General features: G+C 35.3%; 1 protein-coding gene across 2 annotated transcripts in view; it reads right to left on the reverse strand.

The window, feature by feature from the left end:
• The window catches only part of GRID2 (glutamate ionotropic receptor delta type subunit 2), a 1,588,204-nt gene that overhangs the window by 272,672 nt on the left and 1,287,894 nt on the right, over positions 1-27,638 (reverse strand). For both annotated transcript variants that reach the window (XM_058295409.2, XM_004470379.5), the window contains exon 12: positions 19,047-19,185. In XM_058295409.2, coding sequence (XP_058151392.1) covers positions 19,047-19,185 — 139 coding nt within the window. The remainder of the gene's footprint in view (positions 1-19,046; positions 19,186-27,638) is intronic.

Genomic DNA, 27,638 nt, shown 5'->3' on the forward strand with positions numbered 1-27,638 from the left:
AAATATAACTAGAGAGAAAAAAGTCACCAGGAATACCAGTAAAGCCCATTTAATAGCCTATTTGAAGGCACAGTGAAACATTCCTGTTAAAGTAAGGTGAAAGGTCATGGTTTCTGTGAATACTATGATGAATGTGACTAAAAAATATCTAACACAGAACAGGAGACCAAGTTTTTCATGATAACTTCAAATTTCCTAAATATGAAAGAGGTTTTCTTTCTTCTTTGTGCAATAGGCCTGTGGGTTTCTCAAAAATTTTTTGAATTATTTAAAGAAATTATCCTCTATTCCTAATAGGTGATATTTTCCTTTTGATGAATTTCACCTAAAGGTAAACATAAAATGCATATTCAGATACCTGAGAGCCAGGTCTTCATTAACAGCTTCTCTGAGATTATAAATGCCAAACTATTCTGCAAATGTACCCCTCTTCAGCAATAAATCTCGAGATTGCTGAAGCATCCCTTTCAGAAAATCAGAAGCTTCATCTAAAAAAAACAGTCCAGCCAGCCAGCTATAGACCTTGTTCCTCACCTTTTTCATTACTTGCCGTTATCGGGGTAATCTATATTCCAACCTTGTCCGTAGCATCAGGGTTTGAGAAATGAGGTCTGGAGTATATGTCTCGGTGTATATTTATATGAGTGTGTGTGTGTGTGTATGTAGGAGGAGAAAGCCATTAAAAATAAATTGAATATCCTTAGAGGACATGAGCTTGTGGGAGAAATAAAAGGATCAGAGAACTAATGGGGTCAAACAGGTACTTAGAGGAGGATGGAGGTCAGCCCATAAGATTGCTGGCATGATGAAGAGGCCTGGGAAAGAAAGTTAGGACTAGAAAAACAGAAAGAAAACAAAAAAATAAGAAGGTACAGTAAAACAGGAATTTCCTTCAGTTTTGTTTTTCAGTCTAGGATTTTTTATTAAGGTGATCATGTGGATATATTTTTAAATTATTTCAGACCTTGTTTGATAATGTGATGGTTAAATTCATGTGCCAGGTTGGCTAGGTTGTTATCCAGATTTTGGTCAAGCAAGCACTGGCCTGATTGTTACAATGAGGATATTTTGTGGATTTAAATCATCAGTAAGTTGATTGCATCTATGGCTGATTACATCTACAATTAACTAAGAAATTTGCCTTCAGCAATAAGAAAAGTCTCATCCAATTAGCTGAAGGCTTTAAAGGAAAAACTGATGATTTCAGCAGTCAAAAGGAAGAATTTTCATCTCTATTTCAGCCAGCCAATTAGCCTCTCCTGAGGAATTCATCGAAAATCTTCATCAGTGATTCCAGTGTGCAGCCAACCCTATGGAATTAGGGCTTGTCTGTCCCCTCAGTCATGTTTGCCAATTCTATAATAAATATCATATTATACTATATAAATTATAGCTATAGATATGGATATGAATATAGATATGGATATGGATAAAGATGTAGATACACACACACACCCATGTCAGTTCTGTTTCTCTGGAGAACCCTGACAAATACAGATTTGGTACTGGGAGAGGTAGGTCTTGAGAAGCAGATCTTAAGGATGAGATTTCTGAATTGGTTCTGGACGTTATGGACTTGGTTCTCTGATCTGATTATATTCAAAGACACTAATGACTCTATATCCAATAATCCAGATCGCACTGATAATATAATACATGTAATAAATTGGTAATAAATATATACAACATATCACCAATGGATATTGTTACTCAGATGCTCATGATAGGCAAGGCCCTGGGTAAGAGTATATATGAAACTGTAATAGAGATTATGGAGGTGAAAGGTGTAATAATGGTGGCTGGTTATTCCTAGAAATACTGCATACAGTTGTTAAAGAAAGGGATGAGCTTAAGACTTCAAATTCCTAGTTTAAGCACTGCATGAAGGACATGAAAGTTTCCATGTGTGCTCTGCAGGAAATTCTTATTTCTTTTAGCTGAAGATTTACAATTTCTGAAAAACAGACCCAGAGTCTCATTGTGCAAGAGGCTGAATTACAACATAAATTGAGTTCCCAACCTTGCAGTGTGTCTGCTATTAAAGTGAGGACATTGATTGGAAAGAAAGAGGATCCTCAAAATTGGAATGGGGTTATATGGGTTGATAATGATGAAAGTGGAGGCATTGAAACCCTAGATTCTGCTGAGTTGTCTTTGACAGATAAGCTTGTAGTGGTCTTCCCAGAGGAATCAGCCACCTCATCTGGAGTCAGTCCTGAGAAATTAGTTATCGAGCTTCCATCTGAAGGGATTAACCCTACTGTGACTGATAAACCTTTAACTGTCACCCCGGAGGAAACAGCCCTCACATTTCCCTCTGAAGAGATCAATCCTGTTTCAACAGATGAAATTATAGTGGGATGCCCTGGGGTAGTTGACTGGCAAGACACTACTAATTCCTCTCATAGCTTACCCTTACCACCTCTCTTTCCTTCCAGACATATAACTAGGCTGAAATCCTAACAGGCCCCAAGAAGTGAGGTACAAAGTGTGACCCATAAGGAAGTGCACTATATTCCTAAAGAAATGTATGATTTTCTGATTTATATTGACAGAAATCAGGGGGATATTCATGAGATGGGATGGTAAGGATGTGAGATAATGGTGGAAGGAACATAGAGCTGGATCAGGCTAAATTTATTGACATGGCCCCACTAAACAGAGTTTCTGGATTTAATATTGTATCTCAAGAGGTTAGAAAGGGCTATAAGTTTGTTCAGGTGCTTGGTTGAAACATGACCCAAAAAGGTGGCCTACATAGCCTGGGGTCAGAATGTCAGAATTGTTCTGGTATAATGTAGATGAGGAGATCCAAAAGCTTAGAGAGATTGGAGAGTTAGAGGGGAACTATCATGTAAGACCTGATCACTCACCTGAACAATGTCCAGAGCACACACCATTCACCAGGACTTTGAGAAATAACTTTGTGAGATTAATTCCATTATCCTTGCAGAACTCTAGGGTCACTCTTCTCTATAGGTCAAATATTACTGTGGGACTTTCTTAAAAACAATGAGGATGATCAGATCCCAGGTTGACAGAAACCAGTGGCAACACTTAATTGCTAAAAACAAGGTGGGCATGGCCACCATAAGGGACAAGAGAGCCAAAGCAACACTGGAATAGCCTGACTTGCAGTAACCTATGGTGTTTTTTAATAGATCATGGGGTAACCAGAGTAAAACAGATGGGCCAGTTTACTGAATTCCTACTTGTATAAGCAGAAGAGCTCTAGGTCAAGTGAACAAAATATATAACTCAAATTATAGTAACAGAGAGTAACAGCCCTTAAATCAATTCCCAAACTTGAGACAGTTTACAGACACAGAATACCTTAAATGAAAGGAAGACTGAGCCCTCTTGGGGAAGGACCCTGCTACAGTGCCTAAAATTTATATTGTTCATTTTTGATGAAGCCTTCCCCAAAAGGACCTATGGCCTTTTACCAGTGTGACTGTGCACTGGGGAATAGAAACTGATCAGACATTTCAAGAAATTAGACACTGGCTTGGAAGTGACATTAATTCCAGCATACCCAAAATGATTCTGCGGTCCACCATCAGAGTGGGGGTTTTGGAGTCAGGTGATCAATGGGCCTCATGGGTCCAGTGGGTTCCTGGACCCATTCTTTGGTTATGTTCCCAGTTCCAGAATGCATAACTGGAATAAACATACTCAGCAATTGACAGAATCCCCATATTGTTTTCTTGATTTGTGGAATGAAAGCTTAAATTGTGATAGCAAAGGCCAAGTGGAAGCCACTAGAACTGCCTTTACCCAGCAAAATAGTAAATCAACAGCAATACCACATCCTTGGAGGGATTTCAGAAATTAGTGCCATCATCAAGGAGTTGAAGGATGGAGAGGTAGTAATTCCCACCACATCCCCATTCAACTATCCTATTCAGTCTTTGCAGAAAACAGACAGATCTTGTAGGATGATATTGGATTATCATAAATTTAACTATGTGGAAACTCCAATTGGAGCTGCTCCTCCAGAAGATGTGATGTCACTGCTTAAGCAAATCAACACATCTCCTGGTGCTCAGTATTGACATGAAAAATGTTTTTTTTCCTCAGTACTTAATAGTAAAGATTACCAGAACCAGTTTGCTTTAGCTGGCAAGGCCAGCAATACACCATCACTGTACTTCCTCAGGGGTATATCAACTCTCCGGCTCTATGTCCTAATCTAGTCTGCAGGTATCTTAATCACCTTCCTCCTCCATGAACTCTCACACTGGTTCATTATATTTATGATATGTTGATTGGACCTCATGTGCGATACAAAGAGACAAACACCCAGTCCCCAATAAGGCACCACTCCCCAAGGTGATCAGCCTGCTACCTGGTGGTAGGCTGATTGTGTTGGACCATTTCTATCATGGAAGGGGCAGGATTTTGTTCTAACTGAAATAGACACATACTCTAGGTATCATTTTGCCTTCCCTGAATACAATGCTTTTGCCAAAACTACCATCTTTGGACTTACAGAGTGCCTTACCCACCACCATGTCATTCCATAAAGCATTGCTTCTGATCAAGGATCCTACTTCATAGCAAATGAAGTGTAGGAATGGGCATATTTATGGAATTCATTGCTCTTACCATGTTCTCACCACCCTGATTGACAGAATGATGAATGACTGTTTGAAGACTAGATTATAGTACCAACTGGTTGGAGAGACCTTGCAGGGCTGGGGCAACGTTCTCCAGGAGGCCGTGCATGCTCTAAATCTGTGTCTAATCTATGGTGCTGTTTCTTCCAGCACTCATAGGTCCAGGAATTAAAGGGTGGAAATGGGAGTTCCACCACTCATTATTACCCCTAGTGATCTACTACATAAATTTTCCTTCTCACCCTACAGCCTTAAGCTCTGTTGGTCTACAAGTCTTTGTTCTTACAGGAACAGTGATCCCACTAGGAGACAAACTATGATCCCTTTGAATTGGAAGTTAAGACTGCCACCTGGTCTCTTTGGGATCCTCATACCTCTGAATCAACAGGCAGAGAAGGGAATTACTCCACTGGTTGTGGTGACAGATCTTGATTATCAAGGGGAAATAGAGCTGATGTTACACAATGGAGGTAAAGAAGCATTAGCCTGCAATAAAGGAGATGCCTTAGGGTGTCTCTTAGTACTACCATGACTTATGATTAAAGCCTATGGAAAACTGCAACAACCCAATCCAGACTCAGACTACTACTGGCCCAGAAATGTCAGGAATGAAGGTTTGTATCACTCCATCGGGCAGAGAGCCACAATCAGCTAAGGTGCTTGCTGTGGGTAAGGGGAATATGGAATAGGTAGCAGAAGAAGGTAGTTACAGATATGAGCTACAACCACATGACCAGTTGCAGAAATGGGAACAGTAATAGATATGAATATTTCTTCCTTTTATAATGAACATATTTTTATATACACATAAAGCAAATATCTTTGTTTTCTTTCCTCTCTTATCCCCTTATCATATAACAGAAGATGAATTAAGTTCATGTCATAGTATTTAAATTACAGTATATAAAGTTTGAATGAATATTACCAAAGAACTTGCACCCTCTTTTGGGAAAAGAGTTTAGAATGTTTCTGGTGGTACACAGGACAATTAAATTATGTTAGGTGAAAATATGACTGCTATTATTTTTATTAATAGATTAATTATGGTTTAAGGAGACATGTATGGGTATCAAGAAGACAAAGGGTGTACTGTGAGGGTTAAATTCACATGTCAACTTGCCTAGGGTATAGTGTCCAGTTTTTGGCCAAGCAAGCACTGGCCAGATTGTTACTGTGAGGATATTTCATGGCTTTAAATCATTAGCCAGTTGATTGCATCTATGACTGATTACATAGAGTCAACTGAGGAAATTGTCTTCACCAATGAGAGAAGTCTCATCCAATCAGTTAAAGGCCTTAAAGGGAGAACTGATTATTTCATCAGTCAAAAGGAAGAATTTCCATCCTTATTTCAGCCAGCCAGCTTCTCCTGTGGAATTCATCTAAAGCTTCCATCACAGTTCCTGGAGAACCTCAATAATATAGATAAAAGACCTCATTTGGCCGGCTGATATAAAATATTACTGTTGAAGGGACACTGGAAATAATTTAACTGAAACTGTGGAACATCGTAAGCTTTTAACAAATATTTGTGGCATGAATGAAGGAATAAATGCACTTTTATAAAGACAGAAAACTCAGATGAAAAGTGGTTTAAAATTTTCCTTATTATTTAGTAGCAAAAAGGGGTCTTGAAAACTTCAACCCAGATCTCTGGTCTCCTTCAATAACAATCTTCTGCCAAATAAACATGTCTGCCTTCCACTGTCACTGATATCTGTCACTACGTGTCCTGCATTAATATAACAAAACTATGCCCCATACTCAAAATAAATCCTCTGGAAGAATGACTAAACATCATTACTCCCAAGTATGGGATTTTCACCTTATCCATATGATTTTAGTTGATAGAATTTATTTATTGAACAGACTTCACTTAAGGCAGGGGAATAATAAGAAATAGAGAAGAGACAGAAATTTATATTTGTGAAAACATAATAGGATTTTAGGCTTAGATGAGTAAGATTGGTAAGAGAGACAGGAGAGGATTTGATTTGTTTAGAATGATTCTGCTCATCCAGTGAAAGGAGATCACTTTAGAGGTTGTGGGAGTTTTTAAGTTGGTGAAGTTTTCATCTTGGTGAGCTCATTGTAAACAGAATCTATGACAATGCTAATATGGCTCTCTTCCTGGAGTCACGAATAAAGTGGGAGACAACTTTTAATTAAATGCTCAATGAAGGGTGGCATTGAAAGACCAACAAACTTCTGAGACTTTTTGTTTTTTAAAGAAAGACAAAATCTTGTCTATGTCATCTAGATGGGAATATGTTTATAAAACATCCATTGCTGCAGTACTTATGTGCTTTGAAAAGTGAGCCATTTCAATACTGTACAATATGGAGTAAGGAGATGGATATCTTCCTTTGTCTGCAGGACTTGTGTACTCTGTACTCTGTAGTTGTGTATTCTGTACAAAATTGAAACTTAAAGTTGTATGCATCAGGGCACACCAGTCACGTTGATTTTGGCTCCTCCTAATAAAGTGTGCAATTCCTTCTGAGAGCTATGAAATAGGTTCCTATTGGAGGACTAAAGAGAGTGGGTGAGAAGCTGAGGTAACTTAAATAGCACACCATCTTGGAATAACAGGACAAAAAGATGGCTTTCATATTTCTTTCTGTATATATACAAGTAAATATACAGTCTCAGTGTTAATAAGTTTATGTCAAATTCTGAGGAATCCATTTCAGATCCATTCATTTAGTAAATATTTACTTGTAATGAACTATGTACTCAATAATTTACTACTTAGGGCACTGTGTTGATACAAGGGAATAAAACAGCCCTCAAGGGTGTAATTTTAATTGGAAAGGTTTAGCCAGAAGACTAATATTCCAATAAAAAGCCAGTTCAGGTGTATGTGAAGTAGATGCCAGGTGGTTCAAGAAGGGAGACACTAAATTTAGTTATGAACACAAGGAAAACTGCATAAAGGTTGTATTTGAACTGTGTATAATGAGAGAGATAAATAAAGATGAGTCAGGAAAGAAAATTTGCCTAGCAAACAGGTGTCCTGACCCAAGTTTAGTGCCAGTCATTCTGTGGAAACTGTATCTATGCAGGCACAATGGAGTAAACCATTCATCTATGTTATTATTTATCCCTAAATTCAGATAAGGCTTGACACACCAGGTTTTCACCCTTGGAATGCTTGGAGGTTTAATGCAGAAGTACAGCAAGTAGACAAGGACCTGCAAGATATATGCTAAGAGTACAGCAGTGGCAGTTGTGTCAGAAACAGTAACAAAAGTAATAAATTTTGAGGGTTAGGAGGATCAGGTGAAAAGAAGAATTTAGTATATGGAATTGTGGACAAAATGGTGAAAAAAAATGTCACCACCAAAAACTGAGGATTGAGAAGAACACTCTAAGGAATCTATGTGAACTCCTGCAGAGCAAGTAGAGGAATGGAAACAAACGTTTGGTAGGGTGTCCAAAGACTTATTATTTATGTCATGGTTTTCCATTTAATCTTCACACTAAACCTACGAAGTTGAACCTATCCTCCTTTTACCCATAGGCAAAATAAAGTTTAGATGATTATGGAACATTGACAAGATCATTCAGATAATAGGTGGCAAAGGCAGGATTTGAACGTAGATTCATTTGATTCCGTAGTTTTTGGTGCTTATTTTTAGAATACCATGGAATTTAGAAATAACAGGATTAACTTATCAGTAGTGAATTTTTCTGTCAAATTTCTTTCTTTTTAAAAAAATGAATAATGATCTGTATGGCTACCATTTCTTTATTAAGTTTATTTATTTCATTCAATACATGTTTAATATATTTGCTACTGGCAGACAGAATGAACCACACGTTAAGACAAAGGCTCTGAAGCCAGATTACCAGAATTTTCTATCTTAGCTTTTAGTTTCTTCATCTGTAAAATGGTGATAAGATTAATAGTATATCCCTCATGGGGCTATAATGAACATTAAATGCAAAGCATTTAGAAAAATATATGTGATATATCAAGTGCTCAAGTAAGAAGCACAAAGGCTCCAAAAATGAACATGACATAGACCTTCTCTTGGAAGAATTTACAATCTCAAGGAAAAGACACATGTGTAATGAGTAATTCTGCCTAGGAAAATAGGAGATGCCAGAGAAGAAGAAGGAAATTTAAGGTCATTTCATGGAGAATAACATGTACTACTTTACAGAGGCATGCAAAGTCCTGTAAATGTTTGGTTTGGCTGGAACAAAGAACAAGTGTGAAAATGGATTAACTGGTGACAGTGAAAGAAATGATGCTGGACTAGCTTTTGTAGACTTTAGTGTGCTCTACTAATGGATCTGAAAATTAGCTTGACTGGATGAGGTAATAATGAGGTTTCCAAGGCAACCTAATTTTTCTAAGATTTGAGGATAAGAGGAAAATAATAGTTTGGGCTACAGATTCTGAAAGATAAACTCAAATGAAAAGAGAATGGATGGAGAGGTATAACTGTCAGTGTAAGAGAAGAGAGAATGGGAAGTGAGGAAGCAGACAGGAAAAGTCAAGATCTTTTATTGTATCAGGTCAATAAAAGGAAGAATATCAAGAAGGAAAGCAATATTTAGAAAAGGAGATAGAGAATAATTAAAGGGGAAAATAGTAACCCCTACCTTTTTTTAAAAAATAGTTTATCATACAATGTAATCCATGATATTAACAGTCTAAAGACAAAAATTCCCATGATCCTTTCAACTGATGCAAAAAAAAAAAAAAAAAAAAGCATTTGACTAAATCCAACATCCATTCATGAAAAAACACACAGAGAACTAGGAATAGAAAAGAACTTCCTCGAGTTGGTAAATAAATCTGCAAAAATCCTACAGCTAACTTCATACTTAGTGGTGAAAGAAAGACTGAATACTTTCTCCCAAAGATCAAAAACAAGGCAAGAACATCTACTTCCATCACTCTTATTCAATATAGCACTTGAAATTCTAACCAGCACAACAGGGCAAGAAAAAGAAATAAAAGGCATATGGATTTGAAAGGAAGGAATAAAATTGTCCCTTCCTTTCATGACTGGTTACATGAAAATCTCAGTAAATCTACCAAAAAAAAAATCCTAGATCTAATAAAGTTCAGCCAGGTGATAAGATATAAGATCAATATATAAAAATCAATTGTATCCCTACATCTTAGTAATAAATACATGGAAACTGAAACAAAAATCCAATACTATTTACACTCACTAAAAAGAAATATTTATCAATCTAACAAAACATGTACTGGATTTATATGCCTATAATAACAAAATTCTGGCGAAAGCAAAGAAGATTTAAATAATTGGATGGTTTGGAAGACTCAATATAGTAAAAATATATATTTTCTCTAAATTGATAAGTAGATTTCATGCACTTCTGATCAAAATTCCTGTAAGATTTTTTTTGTAGATAAAAAGCTAATATTATTCTAAAAAGTGTATGGAAAAGAAACTTGAATAACTAAAACAATTTTTGGAGAAAAAAGAATAAATGGAAGGAATAACTTTACCTAATTTCAAGTTACAAAGTTAAGAATCTGTTATTGGCAGAGAGATGGATGCATATATCAATGGAACAAAATAGGAAAAACCAGAAATAGACTCACATAAACATGCCACGTGATTTTTGACAAAGTTGTAAAGGAATTCCATGGATGAAGGATAGCCTTTTCGGCAACTGCTGAAGCACCTGAATATCCATAGGCAAAAAAAAAAGAACTTCAACCAAAACTTCACACCCGTATTAACTAAAGACATGCTAAGGCAAAGTACCAGAAATCGGTTGGCTTTTATAAAGGGTGTGTATATGAGGTAAAAGCTTACAGCTACAAGGCCCTAAAGAGTCCAACTAAAGCTTCCTTTCTCACCAAAATCAGTTGCCACATGTTGAAGGAGGATGGTTGCTGATCTCGATGGTTCAGCCTTCCTCTCTCTCAGCTATAGACTAGCACATGGCTCATCTCTCTTCCTGGGGTTTTAGCCTCTTTCTGTCACATGGCAGTACTCAAATGACCAAGTTTTCTCCTCTTCTGTGTCTTTTTCCATGTGTCTCCTTGAGTGAGTGTCCTTTTATATGGCCCACCTAGGGGTTGGGGAATCAACCCTGAGTTACACCCTACTGATGTGCTCGAATCAAAGTCTTAATCTTAACATAATTTAATCAAAGTCATCTCAGCTGAAGCTAGTACAATCAAAGGGGATCATGTCCAGAGGAACAGACCCGTTTACAAACATAATCGTTATCTTTTTTGGGTTTCATAAATAATATCAAACTGCCACAACACCTAATATAAAAATTAACTCAAAGTGGATTATAGATTTAAAAACAAACACAAAACTATAAAAGCTTTAGAAGAACATGTAGGAGAAAATATTTGAGATCTGTGGGTTAGTGAAGAGTCATAGGCATGATACCAAATGCACAACCCATAAAAGAAAAAAACTGAAAAATTGGAATTCATAAAAATTCAAACCTATTGTTCTGTGAAAGATCTTGGTAAGGAGATGAAAACACAAACTACTGGCTAGGAGAAAATATTTGCAAACCACATATCTGATGAAAGATTGTTATTGAAAATAGATAAAAAACTCAAAACTCAAGAGTCAAAAAACCAAACAAATTAGAAAATGGGCAAAAGACAGGAGATCTTTCATTGAAGAGGGTATATGGATGGGAAGATAGCACATGAAAAGATATTCAACATGACTGACCATTGGGGAAACATAAATTACAACCACAAAGAGCTGGTACTACATACCTATCAGAAAAGCTAAAATTTAAAAATAGTAACACTATCAAATACTGGCAAAGATACAGAGAAACTAGATCTCTCATGCTTTGCTGGTGGGGATATAAAATGGTGCAGCTACTTTGGAACATAGCTAGTTTCTTAAAAACTAAATGTACAACTACCACAGAACTTAGCAATCTCACTCTGGGGTTGTGATATGTCAATTCAGCCAGGTAATTGTGCCTGGTTGTTGGTCAAGCAAGTCCTGGGCTAATTGTAATACAAGGACATTTATGGGCTTTAGTCATTGGTGAGTTTACTGCATAGATGGCTGACTACATCTGCATCAGCAATGAGTGATGCTTTACCCAATAAGTTGAATGCCTTAAAAGAGGAAGTGATTTCAGCATGAAGAGAGAATTTCCAAGCTTGTTTTTGGAGAGCCAATGTCTCCCAGAAATTCATCAAGGACTTTCATTGGACTTTCACTGGAGCCCCTTGTTTGCAGCCTGCCTGCGGAACTTGGACTTGTACATCACCATGATCATGTGAGAAAATCTTATAAAATCTCATAATATTGACAGATACCTCCTACTGATTCTGTTTCCCTAGAGAACCCTGACTAATACAGGGGTATTTATTCCACTGAAGTGAAATCATATCCACAGAAAACCTGCAGATTAATCTTCTCAGCAGCTTCATTAGTAATAGCCCCAAACTAGAAACAACCAAAATATCACTCAATAGGTAAATGTCTAAACAAACTGTGGTAAATCCATAGAAATGAATGCTACTTAGCAATAAAAAGGAATGACTATTGATATATGCAACATCTTGGATGGATCTCATCAAGGGTGTTACACTGAGGAAAAAAAGAAAGCAATTTCAAAAAGTCACATACTATATGATTCAATTTATGTAACATTCTTGAAGTGATAAATTATAGAAATGCAGAACATATTAATTAGTGGTTTCCAGGGGTTATGGATGCTGGAGAGAAGGGAGTGATTGTGATTCCAAAGGATACCATGAAGGAGATCTTTGTGGTAATGGCATAGTTTTGTGTCTCGATTGTGACAGTGGTTATATGAATCTACATATGTGATAAGATGGCTTAGAAATATATAGAAACATGTACTGATGCCAAATTCATGTTTCAATATTGTACTATAGTTATTTAAGATGTAATCATTGAGGTAAACTCGATGAAGGATACAAGAGAATGCTCTGGACTATATCTTTGCAACTATCTGTGTATCTATATTTCAAAATAAAAAGTTTAAAAAATTGCTCACATATGACTGACTTTATGGCTACCTACTGGTTTATGGATTATGAATGTTGTATCCTTCAAAAATGCTTGTACTTTCCTTTTTTCCCAAAACAGCTTTGTATTATATTACCTTTATAATCAGAAAAAAAAGTATTAAAATTGAATAAAACTAAGTCTGATTTCTTTGTTGATGGCTCAAGGCTAAAAATGATTGATAGCCAAGATGGGGTACATGAACAGCAGGCCCTGAGATGTAACTTTAATGCAAAATCTCATCTGAAAAGTAACCTAATCAGAGTGATTTTTACAATTTCCTCATAATAATAGCTCTCTCTTTCCATACTAAGAGGTAGCAAATGTTTTTTCCTTTGTCTTTTATGAAATAAAACTGGGTGTCATCCTTCACATATGGTACAAATATAAATGTTTCCCTAGAGAGAGAAAGTCTCTCAAGTCAAACTCTCTTAAGTTCCCCTTAATGTATTTTCAAATTAAGCAGTGCTTGAAACAAGAAGATCTGTGAATCAGGTTTATATTAAGTAGAGACTGTACTAGTTAAATGCCATGAATAAATGTGCGTAGACACTGGTCATGACTTTCTACACACTCTTAAGTCATTTCCCCCCCCCCACACACACACATTTTCCACTCCACAGAATGAGCTGTTTTCTAAAATGTTTTACTCCCCATTACCTCTAGGAAAAATTTCAAGTTCCTTAACAAGCCTTATCATGCCTTTCAGGATTTGACTCCACCCTCCTTTTCTATTTCATTTCCTGCCACTCTCACATCACTCATCCCTAACCGGGAGGGAAACGAATGCATTTTGAACATCTACCATTTGCTAGACACTCTCCTAGGGGTATTGTGCCTCTATCACTTTTGAAATGTCTCCCCAGGAGGCCATCCTTCATTCTTCAAGGTCAAACTCTCAGGTGATGTGTCAGAGTACCTCTGGTATATGATAGTTTCTTTCCTTTCTCCTTCCTAGTCATTGTATTCACACAGCATCTCATAAATAAATCTAATACATCCTCTATGTATTGAATTTTAATAACTTTTACATTGCTATCTCTGAAATAGATTATGACTCAGGCACAATATCTAAATATCTTTATAGACTAAATGCCTAGCATAGTGTTTAAACTGTGATATAGCTAAATGAACTAAGAGAATAAGACTAATATGTTAATTTAGGAGTTTTTATAGTTAAGAATACCTCCATTTCCAAGTGTGATTGCGATGACACTTAAAAATAGTAACTTGCTAAAGAAAATTACATAGCTTGGTGAAAGCAAAGTAAATGGTAAAAAAAAAAAAAAAAAAAAAATCACAGAATACCTACCATTTGCTACCAGTCTCTCTTTCTCCAGAATTTACTGCCAGATCTGATGACAAGCTTGGATTTCTTAGCCCAGTATAGCTCAAACTCATTGTGTGACATTGAGAAAAACAATTTTCAATGTATTTTTTCCTTTTCCAAATGTAGACAAATGTGGATGCAAAAATTCTGTTAATGTTATGTTGGAGAGAAAGGAGATCTCCCTCAGGAATAGAATATTTTTTAATCTCTTGTTGCATCTGCTTAGAAAGAAATGTTATTCAAGATTACTTTGACTCACTAATAGTATCATCTCTTAATATTTTGTCTAGTGAAAGCTCAGGCATTAGGGAGAATGAATACTTTGGACACAAAAATATAGTGGGTTGTTGGAATCTCTTTGAATAGAACCAAGCTTATTTATACCCTAAGGGGATGAAGGACCTCAAATTTCCTCACCTAAAACCAATCTGACTCTAAAGTTGTTAAAGACTATAACTGTACAACTAGGATTTACTCTTAGCTATTTCCACTTATATGTGTAAAACATGCTCACATAAGTATGGGTTTTTTTTTTCCTTCTTTATTTTTTTTTTTAAATGTTACATTAAAAAAATATGAGGTCCCCATATACTCCCCATCCCCCTCACCCCATTCCTCTCACATCAACAACCTCTTTCATCATTGTGGGACATTCATTGCATTTGGTGAACACATTTTGGAGTACTGCTGTACCACATGGACAGTGGTTTACATTGTAGTTTACATTCTCCCCCAGTCCACCCAGTGGGCCATGGCAGGACATACAATGTCCAGCATCTGTCCCTGCAGTACCACTCAGGACAACTCCAAGTCCTGAAAATGTCCCCACATCATCTCTTCTTCCCTCTCCCTACCCTCAGCAGCTACTGTGGCCACTTTCTTCACATCAATGCTACAATATCTTGCATTACTAATCACAATAGTTCCAAAGTAGAACAGTAAGTCCACTCTAATCCATACTCCTCCAGCCTGTGGACCCTGGGATGGTTATGTGCACTCCCCCTCTTGATATAGATTCCACATGGATGATGGATGCAATTCTCCTGCTTGCAGTTGTAGGCGCTCTTGGTTCCCTGGTGTGGTGGTCGACCTTCACCTCCTTGTTAGCTGGCCAGGGTAAGTCCAATATTTGGAGTTTGTGTTCCTGAGTGTGATGGAGTTGGACTCAGATATGGCCTTTCTACCCATGCCTCTTCTGTTACGTTTACCGGACCTGTGGTTCGTGCTAGGGCTGGTGTATACTCAGGAGATCTGAATCTCTGGACTGTCCATGTGACAGCTAGGCCCTGAGCCTCAGCAGATAAGTATGGTTTTTAAAAATTACATCACAGTAAAGGCTAAAGGAGCTCATATTGATGATATTATTATCCATTGTTTATTCTGGAAATACTACAAAGCTTCACATGCTCAATCTTACCATTGCTTCTTTTAGCCAGGCTATATTTTAAAAAGTACAGTCCATTTTCTAGGTGTTTGAAAACAATTACTTATGTGTTGTTACCTTTCAATGAGAATGAGAAATGAGGATTTTCATTAGCCATTGTGGAAATGGCATTTTTTTTCTCCTTTAGAAACTGAACAGTATATCGCAATATTATCTTTTCCCAATTTTATCAGTCTGTCACGTTACATCATGCAACAGTGCATAGGTCATATTTGGCTGACCCCATCTTCAAAGGGATATGAAATTAAGCTTACCTTTTTCAGGAAAATTCACTTTCAAAAATTTTACTAGTGACTTGTGCCAACTAGTAACTTAAATTCTAATAAATAGCTAATTTTTGACAATGGGGTAAAATTTTATGAGAAATGTTCAGTTTCCTAAAAAGAAATCTATTGCATTTCTCCAACCAATTTATGAGTTTCTGTCAAGCCTTTGTTCTAAAGAAGCTGCTCTTCATCTGTCTCTCACTGACATCCTTCCAGCCACTCTCTGCCCATGCTGGTTTGGAGAATCAGCTTTGAATTTGGGGAATGACGATATGGTTGGTTTATATATTGCTATCGGCACAGAAAATTTGGCCTGCTAAAAGGGTGAATTGACATGCACTGTTTAATTTAGTGATGAGCAAACCTCATGAATATAAATGGATTAAGTGTAGAACAGTAGATAGCATTGTTAAACAAAAGTTTACTTCTTTTCCTAGGAAAATTAGACTTAAAATTTTCTAAGAAACTCTGAATGTTTCCAAGAAATATTGCAGGCAATTATGTTTACCAGCACAGCTGAGGCATGAAATTAGAAGATATCTTTAAATTTTGGAAAAGAATCAGGCTTCTTTTAACTTATTTGGCTCTGATTTTCCTCTTCCAAAATTAGTCCAGTAATACGATTAGAAGAAAGTGGAGATTTATTATACCTACTATTGCCTTTTAATAATGTCAGTTGGCATTGAGAAGGAATACGTTTTTTAAAAAAATGAAAGCTCAGTTATTTTGGATTGTGGAACTATATTTGAGGGAAACATGATGTGAAAGTATTATCTTTTCCATTAGATATTACTTTTAGAAAAACTCAAGGGGTGTAAAAAAATTGATAGAAACTTCTATTCCTATGCTACTTCACAAAAGTTCAGAAACACGCTGATGCTGGAGAAGTTAGTAATAACTAAATAGCTCAGTTACACACATAGACCATCACATTTTCAACTTCAGTAAAGCAGCATATGAAGAGAAGGAACTGTAGAACCCCCCACTAGATAAGCAAAAAAGTTCAATGCGTTAAGTCATGGATTGCTATTGGATTGATGTGGGTTAGAATCCCATCTCTGACACCTATTTACTATGTGATTATTAAATTTCCAAAATCTCAGTTTCTTTATTTCCAAAAGGGGAGTAATAATAGTACAAGTCTTATTAGGGTTATTTTGAATAATAAATGAAATAATGCATGTAATATCTTAGCCATGCCATATGGTTCAAAATAAATTCTCAATTTTCTCAAAATAAATTTTATTCATGTATTTAAAATTTCCTTCAAAGATGGAATTGAATTATGTGAGATTTTTGCTTTAAGTACACAAAAATTTGACAAGTTAACAAAATAACTGATAATTGATATGCTAATGAGATAAAATGCTCCATTTAAAATTTTAAAAATGATTTTCTTATATGATTTCTATTGATTATAGCTGCCAAGAAATTTTGCCTTAACTGGCAGATACCAATTAAAATTGTAATTAGCTTGTGTTGAGATGCAGCCCTACAGAATTGGCCCAACATAAATATCACTCAACTTTACCTTATTTCTTCAGATCAGTTGAGGATTTGGTGACATTGTTTACATCCCAATACTTTGCAAGAGATAAGGCTATGGCACGTCATTTATGATGTTCTTTAAAAGCAACTGGCCACACAAAAGTGCAAGTGTGTATAGGAGGTAATGTGGCAGTTAGAACATGGGTTTAAGAGTCAGATATAATGTCTAGCCTTTACTCAACCATTTACTATCTGCATGAATTTGAGCAAGCTACATATCATCTCAAATTCAGTTTCTTCATTTGCAGGACACGTTATTTCTTGTATGTATTTCAGAAGACGAGTGTACAGATTAAATGTATCCAATGTATGAAAATCATGTAGAAACAAGTCCGGCATCTTTTAAGTGGGTAATAAATGTTTTCATAATTTTACTAATTTCATTGATTTGTTGACTTAATGCTTTCATTATTGATTAAATTTTGATGATGATGTGGTCATTCGTATAAGATTCCCATGAACGTCACTCCATTCTGTTTTTAATTTATGCCGCACATAGAACTGGTAAAAAGGGAATGTAGTGGTAAGTAAGAAAGTTCTGTACTAAGGAAATAATCTGGCAAACAACTTGAGGAGCATCATTTGATGAGAGAAATTGCAGCACCATTTTCATAAGTGGATGAAATAATTGACTTCCCATTAGGGTTACTAGCTGAATTTTGGGTTTTCAATTGATATATCACAAGCAATTGAATAAAAATATCCTCTTTCATCACAGATCATTAATTAATTCTTGAACTGATTTTTCAGTATTATGCCATAATAGTTATGTGACTATTAACGGATTTTAATTCCACATTATTTTAAAGTAAGAATTCTTATGTTTTCTTTTAAGAACAAGATAAATCCGTAAGGCACTCCCTAGCATATCTAGTTATTTTAATTTGGCATTGCTGGCTTTATTGAGAAATGAATATTCTTCAACCATTAGGAAAATTCAAATTATCTTGTTTTCAGACGTATGAAACATTTTCAAGGAAATGTTTATTAAAACAATACATAGAACATTATGTATCTAATAAGGCAGAAATTGCATTTAGTACTAATTTCACAGCATGAAACCACAAAAAAAACTGACCATGGTGAATCAAAGACCTTGGGCTCTAAGGGCTTATGGGAATGGCATTTGTGAATTGAGGCATTGATGTGGATAATCTAGCTCTCATCTGTCTCTAATATTCAAGGATTTAAGTGGCACACCATAGTTAATCACTATTTCCCATCATTACCACTGGGAAAACAACATCGATGATGGGCGATTTAAACTGCAATCTAACTGTAATGTACTAAAAGAGTCAAACAGAATATGGTTACTGAAATATCAGGTTTTATTTATTGATATCTAAAATTATCATCTATCTATCTATCATCTATCATCTATCTATCTATCTATCTTTCAATTGTCATGTCTGTTCATGTGTTTACTCTGGTCATAATAGGACACACTCAAGGCAATACTGATAGCATCAAATTTTAGGTATTTTTTGGTTCTGACCTATTTTCATTCCTTCTTACATTATGGCCAACATTTTTGTTCTTTGTAGAGGTTGCCATTCTGAATATATGTTATCCTTCCTTGAAAAAGTGGGAAACAAACTTCAAATTAACTCACAATTTCCTTTGATAAAAAATATTCTGCCAATACTATATTTTTAGGAATCAGATTCCTATGATACTGTGCAGTATCATAAAATTAAGCCTTTAATCAAAGGGAAGTTGTTAATGTATCATCAGATACAATGCACTTATTCTCAGATAGCATTGTACGCTTTCATAATTTTTCATGCTTCCTCACTCCTGAAATCTTGGTCTACTTACTGGATGGAGCTTTCAATGCGGGTGATAGTGAGGAAAGCAGCAAGGTTTGCGGTATAAGATGAAATGACAATCAAAGCAAATAGCCACCAAGCCCCCATCATCATACGGGTCGCCAGAGTTGTGTATGGGACCTCACCACCTGTGAAAAGAAGAAAAAAGATGAAAAGAACATCAATAAGAATTTATTGAGAATCTTGGGTCATGTAAGTTCAATACCAAATTTACTGTTAAGTAGTGATATATCTTCCCACTTAATGTCAGCATAGATGTGTATATTTTCCTATGTTTATCTTTTTTTGTTATAATTATTTTTTATTAGACTATAATGTGAGGCCCAGTCAAAAAAGTGTAATAAAATTTTGTAGTAACATGTTTAAGTAATAGTTCATCCCCTTTCTGTACAACCATAGAATTATTTACCCCCTTATTATAATCACAGATACACACTCTCCAAGGGCTTTATTATTCCCTAATTAGGTGATATTGATACTGTTATTTATATACTTAACAGAACTTTTCCAATTTCTAGCTCAATAAATAATATTGAAAAGATCATTTTTTAAAATTAATTTCCTGAGAAACATAAGTTTTTAATGTTCTCAGAGTCATATAGATTACTGTTGGCTTCAGCATCATTACATTTATCTCTTTTTTTCCTCCTAATTCATTTTCTACTTTTTCATAATCACATTGTATAATCCTCCTCTTCATCTTCTAAATGTTTGAATGCCCATAGCTCAGTCCTTAGACTATTTCTGTTCTGTATCCACATTCCTATCCTCAACGTCTCCTGATTTTGAATATCATCTACAATATACTCGGACGACTCTCAAATTTATATTTGAGCCCTACTCTAGAAAGCTAGAGTCGAATGTCTGTATGATTTCTACTTGTAATATAATGGACACCTCAGACTTAACATATCCAAAGCAGAACTCTTTATTTTCACTCCCAAATTAACTCCCATCCACTTAAGGACTACTATTGAATCAGTTGCTCAGACCAAAATCTTAAGAATACCCAAAAGCTCACCCAATAGCAAGTTCTGTGCCATTTTCCTTCAAACTGTATCCCAAATCCTCTCTCATTTTATCACTTCCACAGCTATCACCCAGTTCTAAGCCAACATGGTCTCTTTCCATTTTAGTCACAACCATGCCTAAGTTTATCATCAGAGCTTTAACTGAAAACAATATCAAGGTACCTCACAGAGCTATGAATCACTCTTAAAACAAAATCCCAAATCTTTACCAAGGCCATTTTCCCAATGACCCTCTTGCAATTTTTCCTAAGGAAACATTCTGATTTTTCCCAGTGCCTTTGCAGTTGCAAATTTTTATTCTTGAAATTCTCTTTTCTTTAATTTCCAAGTGACTTCCTCTTTGGGTTTCTGCTCAGATGATACCTCTTCACAGAGACCTTTACCTTTCATCACCACTCTATCTAAAAATAAGTCCTACTACTTCATATTCCCAATCTTTGTATCTTTTTATAGAATTGTAATTTTTTAAGTTTTATATATTTTTGTTTCTATTCCTATAAATAATTCCTGATATTGGAATAGTTTCTGTTTCATATTAACTGTTTATTTGCTGAATGAATAGCTGCCACATATGAAATATTAATACTTATAAAAAAGAAATTAGGCTTCTACTAGTAGTAGATCAAAGAGATAAAATTCTACCTCCATCTAGGACCACCAATATGTGAATGACTCAACAGGATCCAATTAGCTATAACATCAGGCAGATTCCTATTCCAGCCACTAGTTCTCACAGTCTAATATCTCTAAGTTCTTTGGTCATTATCTGAGCTGTTGTACTGATGTATTTACTCACAACAAGCTAACCTCTCATAACTAGAACACATTTTCCAGAAGCAGTTGTATTGCATTTTAGATTCTTTTTTCTTCAAATCAAAGGAAATATTCACTGAGCTCTTAAAAGAAAAAAGAAAAAAAAAGTATTTTTAAATCTAGATAGGGACTTTCTGGGTAAAACAACTAATTGAAAAAATTAAATCAGAACAAGATTATAGCTAAAGGCTGAATGATTTCACTATGAATAACAAATGTAGAACCATACATTTATGACTTAAAAAATTAATTGGAGGTTTGTCTCTACTTTGTGTTTGGGATTGATTAGGGTTATTGTCAACCATACAAAAGAATATTTGTTTAGTTTTTGTGGTATTAAATTTGCAAGTTTGTGAATTCATATATTCTTATATGATATAAATAAATAATATATCTGCATTTAGAAAACATATGTTGAAAGTAACAGGAATCTTGACTTTCAATTATGGTACTTGTGGACTAGTACCTCCCACTAACATCAACTAGAAAAATTGAGTGTATAAAGCAAGTGCTTTATGGACCTAATAAGTCACTAAAAATTAAAGAATCAAAATTGTGGAATACAAAAAATCCAGATGTCACCTGCATTTGGGACTATTTTTCCCGGAAAGTCATGTACCAATTGAAGAAAAGGCTGAGAAGCTGAGCCTTTTAAATTCCTTTAAAATTTACATAGTTATAAAAAATTATGGTTTGGGGCTGGTTAACATGAGTGTGGGACAGGGAAAACAAGAAAAATTCCCATAGGCTTGGAAAAGAAAATATACAATTTTAATTAAGTGATGAAACCAGGGAAACCACAAGAGAAATTTTTAAAAGTTTTGAATTAAATGATAATGAAAATATTCTACATTAAAACCTGCCAGATACAGCTAAATTTATGTTTGGGGGTAAAATTTCATATGTACAAGAAAAGAAAGCTGAATAATTGATGAGCTACTGATCAATTTCAAGAAGTTAAAAAATCAAGTTAAACCTAAAGAACATGTAAGGAAGGAAAAATAAATATAAGAGTAAAAACCAATAAAACATATTAAAAATACAACGGTATACATTTATCCAAAAGAAATTTGTTTTTCTGAAAAAAGAGCTGGCAATTAATCAAGATGATAAATGCGGGCATGGAATATAAGTAATAGGAATAAGAAGAGTATGTTGTTGCAGAGTTCACAGACATTAGAAGGATTATTTGCTATTCTATGGGAATAAATTTGAAAGTTGAAATAACATGGACAAATTCCTAGACAAATTGCCACCAGAAGAAATAGAAAATTTTAATAGTCTTATAAGTGTTATAGACATTAAATCCAGAATTAAAACTTTCTCACCAAGAAAATACAAGGCCAAGTGGCTTTACTGACAAAATCAATCAAACATTTATGGAAGAGATCTCAAAATGAATCAAGAAGTTATTCCAGAGGTTACAATTATGCACGTCTTAGCAGGATCTCATTGACTGCCACAGCAAACATTCACTCAATCAATGGGGTCCTGAGGGCTCTAGAGTCACCTAGACACTATAGCCAGGGCAGACAATCTCAGAAATTCAACACCCTATCAGTGGGCATTACTCTGGAATTTATGCTCCCCAGTGTAACAGACTTAGACTCATTTATAGTTTCCCTACACATGGTTCTTCTGCCCCTTTTATTTGAACCTGTAATTAGCACTATACTTGTTAAATATGTGTCCAAAAGACTAAATCTGGGCTGTTCTTGTGTCAATTGAGTCCCGAATCTCAGCAGAGTTGCAACACCTACTCTCCAGTTCATTATATTCACCCAGGACAACTAACAAGGAGATGATAATGGACAATGCCCATCTCAAGGAGCAGAGTTTCTGCAAACACAAGCAAAATATTTCCATCCATCTGCACCATTTCCCCTTAAGTCCCCTCTCAGTTAGAAACAGAGTGGGTATCACCATCCCTAAATACTCAAGATTGGAGAATGAACATTGGACTAAAGTAGACTTATTATTCTGTTATAAACATTGTTATTCTGGCAATGGAAGAACTTTTATCATTGATAAATGATAGTGACCTCCAGAGGTTCTGAGTGGGGGGAGAGAGAAGAATAAGGGTAATATGGGGGCATTTTTGGGACACTGATTTGTCCTGCATGACACTGCAATGATGGATATAGGCAAATATATATTTTGTCATAACCTACAAAATTGTGTGAGATAGAGTGTAAACTATAATATAAACTATAGTCCATGGTTAGTAGCAATGCTTCAATATGTGTTCAACTTTAGCAAATGTGCCATACAAATGAAAGCTGTTGTTGATGTGGGAAAGTATGGGGTGTGGGAAGGGGAGTGGGTGGGGCCTATGGGAATCCCCTGTATTTTTAATGCAGAATTTATGTAATCTAAAGCTTCTTTAAAAATAAAAATTAAACATCTAAAAAAAGTTTAAAAAGAAGAAAAAAAAAACCTATTTTGCACCATCTCTGAAATCTAATATATGCAACTCTCAAAGCTCAGCAACTCCATTCTTAGGGGAAATATAAATGGATAGACATGTGTACCAGGAGATGTGCCCAAGAATGTTCGTAGCAGCCTTATTCATAAACCCCAAACTGCAAGCAGTCTAAACATCCATCCAGAGTAAAATAGATAAACTATGGTGTATTCATAAAATGGAATATGCTATGCAACAATGAAAACAAACAAACAAACTTCAATTCCATATAACACCAAAAATGAATTTCACAAATCTGGTATTGAATGTGAGAATGCCCCCTGAATGATAATGGTTCAAAAACAGGCAAAGTAAATGATAGTGTTGGTAGTCCCATTGGTGGTTACCTTTGGGAAAAGGGAGGGAATAAAGGTTGAGAGAGGGACCATAAGGCAGGGTCACCCATAATATGATTTATCTGTGTGGTGATTACACAGGCATTCAGTAATTCATTGAGTTGCACGTTTAAGCTTTATGCACTTTTCTGTATTAAATAGTATTTCATAATTTAAAAAACTAAACAAAAGAAACAGAAGAGTGGGTGTTCTTAACAAAAACAAATTTTCTTTTTTTTTTTTTCTTTTCGTTAACAATTTGAAAGAATGTCTTTTCATACATTCAGGATGGTAGAAGAAACAATCAGATTTTAAAAAGTCTTTTAAATTAAAAACAAAATCTCACCTTACCAAATAAAGCATAGCAAAAATTAGGCATGTCTTGAGAGTTCACGGGCCTTTAAAGGCTTGACTCTAGACTGGGGATTTTGATTCCTACAATCCCTGATGCATGTAAAGCCTTCCAATATCACTTTATAGAAGTAGGAGGAATTTGCATTATCCACAGTGATCTCCCCTGTTTTAAGGAGGATCTTCTGGACAAAGATTTGCATTTTGATGTAACTGTTTGCCACATTAAAAACTCTATCAACCTTGCTACTTTTTATGTTATCTTATTTTATAAAAGTTGTTAAAGTAATAAAATAATGTTTTGCCCTCAGGCAAAATTGTAAAACTTGATAATTCTTCCTGCGAAAAGCAAAAATGTGTTGCTGTAAATCCCATTCTGTGTGAGTCTACCTGTGTCTTTGTGGTGGTTTAAAAATATTGGAGAGTATTAATCATCATAAAATACTCCAGTTTGTTTGTTTTGGTAAATCAGTTTTTCATAGGTTTAAAGATTCATGAAATTTTTATTTTATAATCAAGATTATTGAACTCTTCTATGAAATATGAGTGAGAAAAATGGAAGAAAAATGTATTACCTTTCTTTACAAAGTTTCCTTTTCAAGGGTTGGGCCCTTATTTGGTACCACATACTGGCAAAATGACTAAACACTCTTACAACAAATAGAAAAATTCAATATTAAGGATGACAGAATATGTTCAAATAAGCAGATTAATTGAAATATCAGTAAATATTAGAATTTCTTACACTTACAGAATCACAATATTAAACATATGAGGAAGGATATTGTTGGCAATTTTTGTGGAAGTCACAGCCAATATAAATATAAAGTTTCATCTCCTAAATGTGTATTGTATGTCAGCCACTTTTACTCTTTGAGGATTATTGACAGTCAAATTGGAAGACTGACTCTGACTAGATCTTTAAATACTTTAATATATTTTTTTCTTTTGGTGGAGGGTAGGGGGAAAATAAGGAAGAGTACATAAATTAGCAGTGCAGATTGCCATTTGTAGGTCCACTATATCGAACCCGTATGCAAGCTAGGGCAGGTTTCCCCAAATGTGGAATGTCTATCCTAGGTAAAAGAGATAGCTTTAGGTGGTAGGGAGAGGCAGTATAAAATAATGTTGTGCTACAGTGAGGAAATTAATGCATTTACAATTATTTTTCAGTGTTTTCTATCATGGCAAGAACAAAGCCTGAGTCTGTTGGCAGTAAGTCTCTTTAAAATGTTGAAGCTCTTTTTACAAATGGAAGGCAGATCTAAAACTATCTTTGGTAGACAATAGAAACTAATTAGAATTTAACAATGTTTCATTTTATTATAGTTAGAGTTATCTTCTATTTAATGCAAATAACACTGCTTTTATATTATATAAATAGCTAATATAACCTTTAGTCACAATAACTTTAACCCTCTATCTCAGTGCCAATCATCCCACTCTCTTGTGCCGTCTGCAATCTTCTGAAGTTCCTCCCTCCAATACATCTATGGTGCCACCAGCATCTATGATTCATTGACCCTCTTGCCTTTTCACTGTCTCCACCCATAGTCCACTACCATAGATACAGTTCTCTCTTACACGGTTTAAATCCAGCAATTCATTAAAATCATTCCATTGTATTCATCCACAACTTCCTCAAAATTTTCTTGGTGAAACCCCAAACCAAGTTAAATCCAACCCTCCCCTATTGTGTATGTGAATTATGTATGTGGCTATGGAATAACATAAAGATGTGTAGCTCACTTTAAACTCCTGGCCACAAATTCCTTAGAGCCTTAATGCCTCCCCATGTAGAAGTGATCTAGGATCACATTACATCTTGCTAGAGATAATCTCTCCCACTTTCCTAGACACTTGTTTCAGTTTTTCTCTCTTCTCTAATACCCAACATGTCTCCCTCATCCTCACACTCAGCTGATGGCCATGAAATTATTTTTTTTAGAAAATTAAAGCAATCAGGAAGAATTTTCAAAGATTAATAAGGGGCAAAATAGTTTATAGAAGGCACTTTTGTGTAAGAAAGGAAAAAAAATATGCTTATGCTTTCCAAAAATAAACAATGGGGAAATAATTGCATTTTGGGGGAGGGAGGAAACAGAGTGGAAGGGATAAGTATAGAATTAAAATTTCTGGGACTGTACTCTGTTTAGTTTTTAATTTGGAACATGTAAATATTTTACATAATTAAAAAGAAAATTAAATTTTAAAAAATCAAATTGAAAACAAACAGATAAAAATAACCTGAGAGTATATCAAGTTAGTGGCATAATTATACAGAGGGAGAAATTACTTCAAATGAGTTTAAAATACATTTGACTGTGCCCCAGTTCTTTACAGGCAGCCAGCTCATTAAGCTCTCTTTTTAGGTTCCAGTAATGATTCCTTTCCTTTGCTCCTCAGATGTAGGGCTGGAAATAACACTCCTCTCTAACCAATTGATAGGTTACCAACCTGTGTTACTTCCTTAAAACTCAAGCCCCATCCTTGTTAATAGTCCCTTTGGTGCCTTTAGTAAATTTTTGCAATTTCCCAGACAAATATGCCATCTGTTTTCTATCTAGTAGCACGTATGGACCCAGAAAATAGAACTACAAAAAAGAAATCTGGAATTGGATTGCTTACATATCTGAGTCTATTAATAAGAAATAGAATGTTGATAATCCACAGCCTGTGGTTATGTCAAGATTATTCAAATTACCACTAGTATTTGGTGTGGTATGAAAGATAGGTGGACTGCAAAGCATTGGGAAATAAAGTGGCTGTGGCAATAATAGTGATTTTAATAATTGTGGTTCCAGTGAATTCCTTGGAAGCCTCAGAATGAATACAAAGGGTAAAGAAGTACTTGAAGGCAATGGATACCCAACTCAGAAACACGGGAAAATTTGAAGGTCTCAATGATGCTTTAAAAGAAGCTTCTTAATTTTGTAATTTCAGGGCAAATATAGCTGACAACAAGACTCAGTTCAATCACCAATTAAATCTTCTCCCATATAAGGTCTCTCATTCTAAGGTAAGATAATAACATAATCAAGTCAGAGAAGTATAGGATCCACTTATACCACAGAATTTGAAATGGAAGAATTGATTAGGGTAAATATATTGTCATGGATAGTAGTGATGTTGGATTTGGATTTAATGTATTGGCATGATACTTGGGGGGGGGGTGGTGGTGGTGGTTGTGGTGGTGGTTATAATTTGTAAAAGTGGCTAATTGAAGTATCGACTAATGATGAAAGAGGTTGAAATTCACTTCTGTGGCATACTTTAAATGTCTAGGGAAGTGGGAATGTTGGAATGGATTTGTACTAAACGACATTCTCCCTTCCCTTATATATCAGAAAAAGAGGACCCAAAGGACACTCCCTACACAAAGGTATTAAGAAATGCATGGCATGGGAGGCACATTATCCATGTGCTTGAACTCTGTATGCCTGGGAGGACATTGAGGAATGCTGTAAGACAACTGGATTTCCTGATAGCAAAATGAATCCAGTATTGAAGATTTGTATAAGCTAGATGGAGGTGATTACCAGAGACAAGTGAAATTACTATAATATGCTGTGGCTGTTTATGAATGA

Source organism: Dasypus novemcinctus, chromosome 1 (genome assembly GCF_030445035.2).
Source record: "Dasypus novemcinctus isolate mDasNov1 chromosome 1, mDasNov1.1.hap2, whole genome shotgun sequence".
In the NCBI taxonomy this organism is placed as follows: domain Eukaryota; kingdom Metazoa; phylum Chordata; class Mammalia; order Cingulata; family Dasypodidae; genus Dasypus; species Dasypus novemcinctus.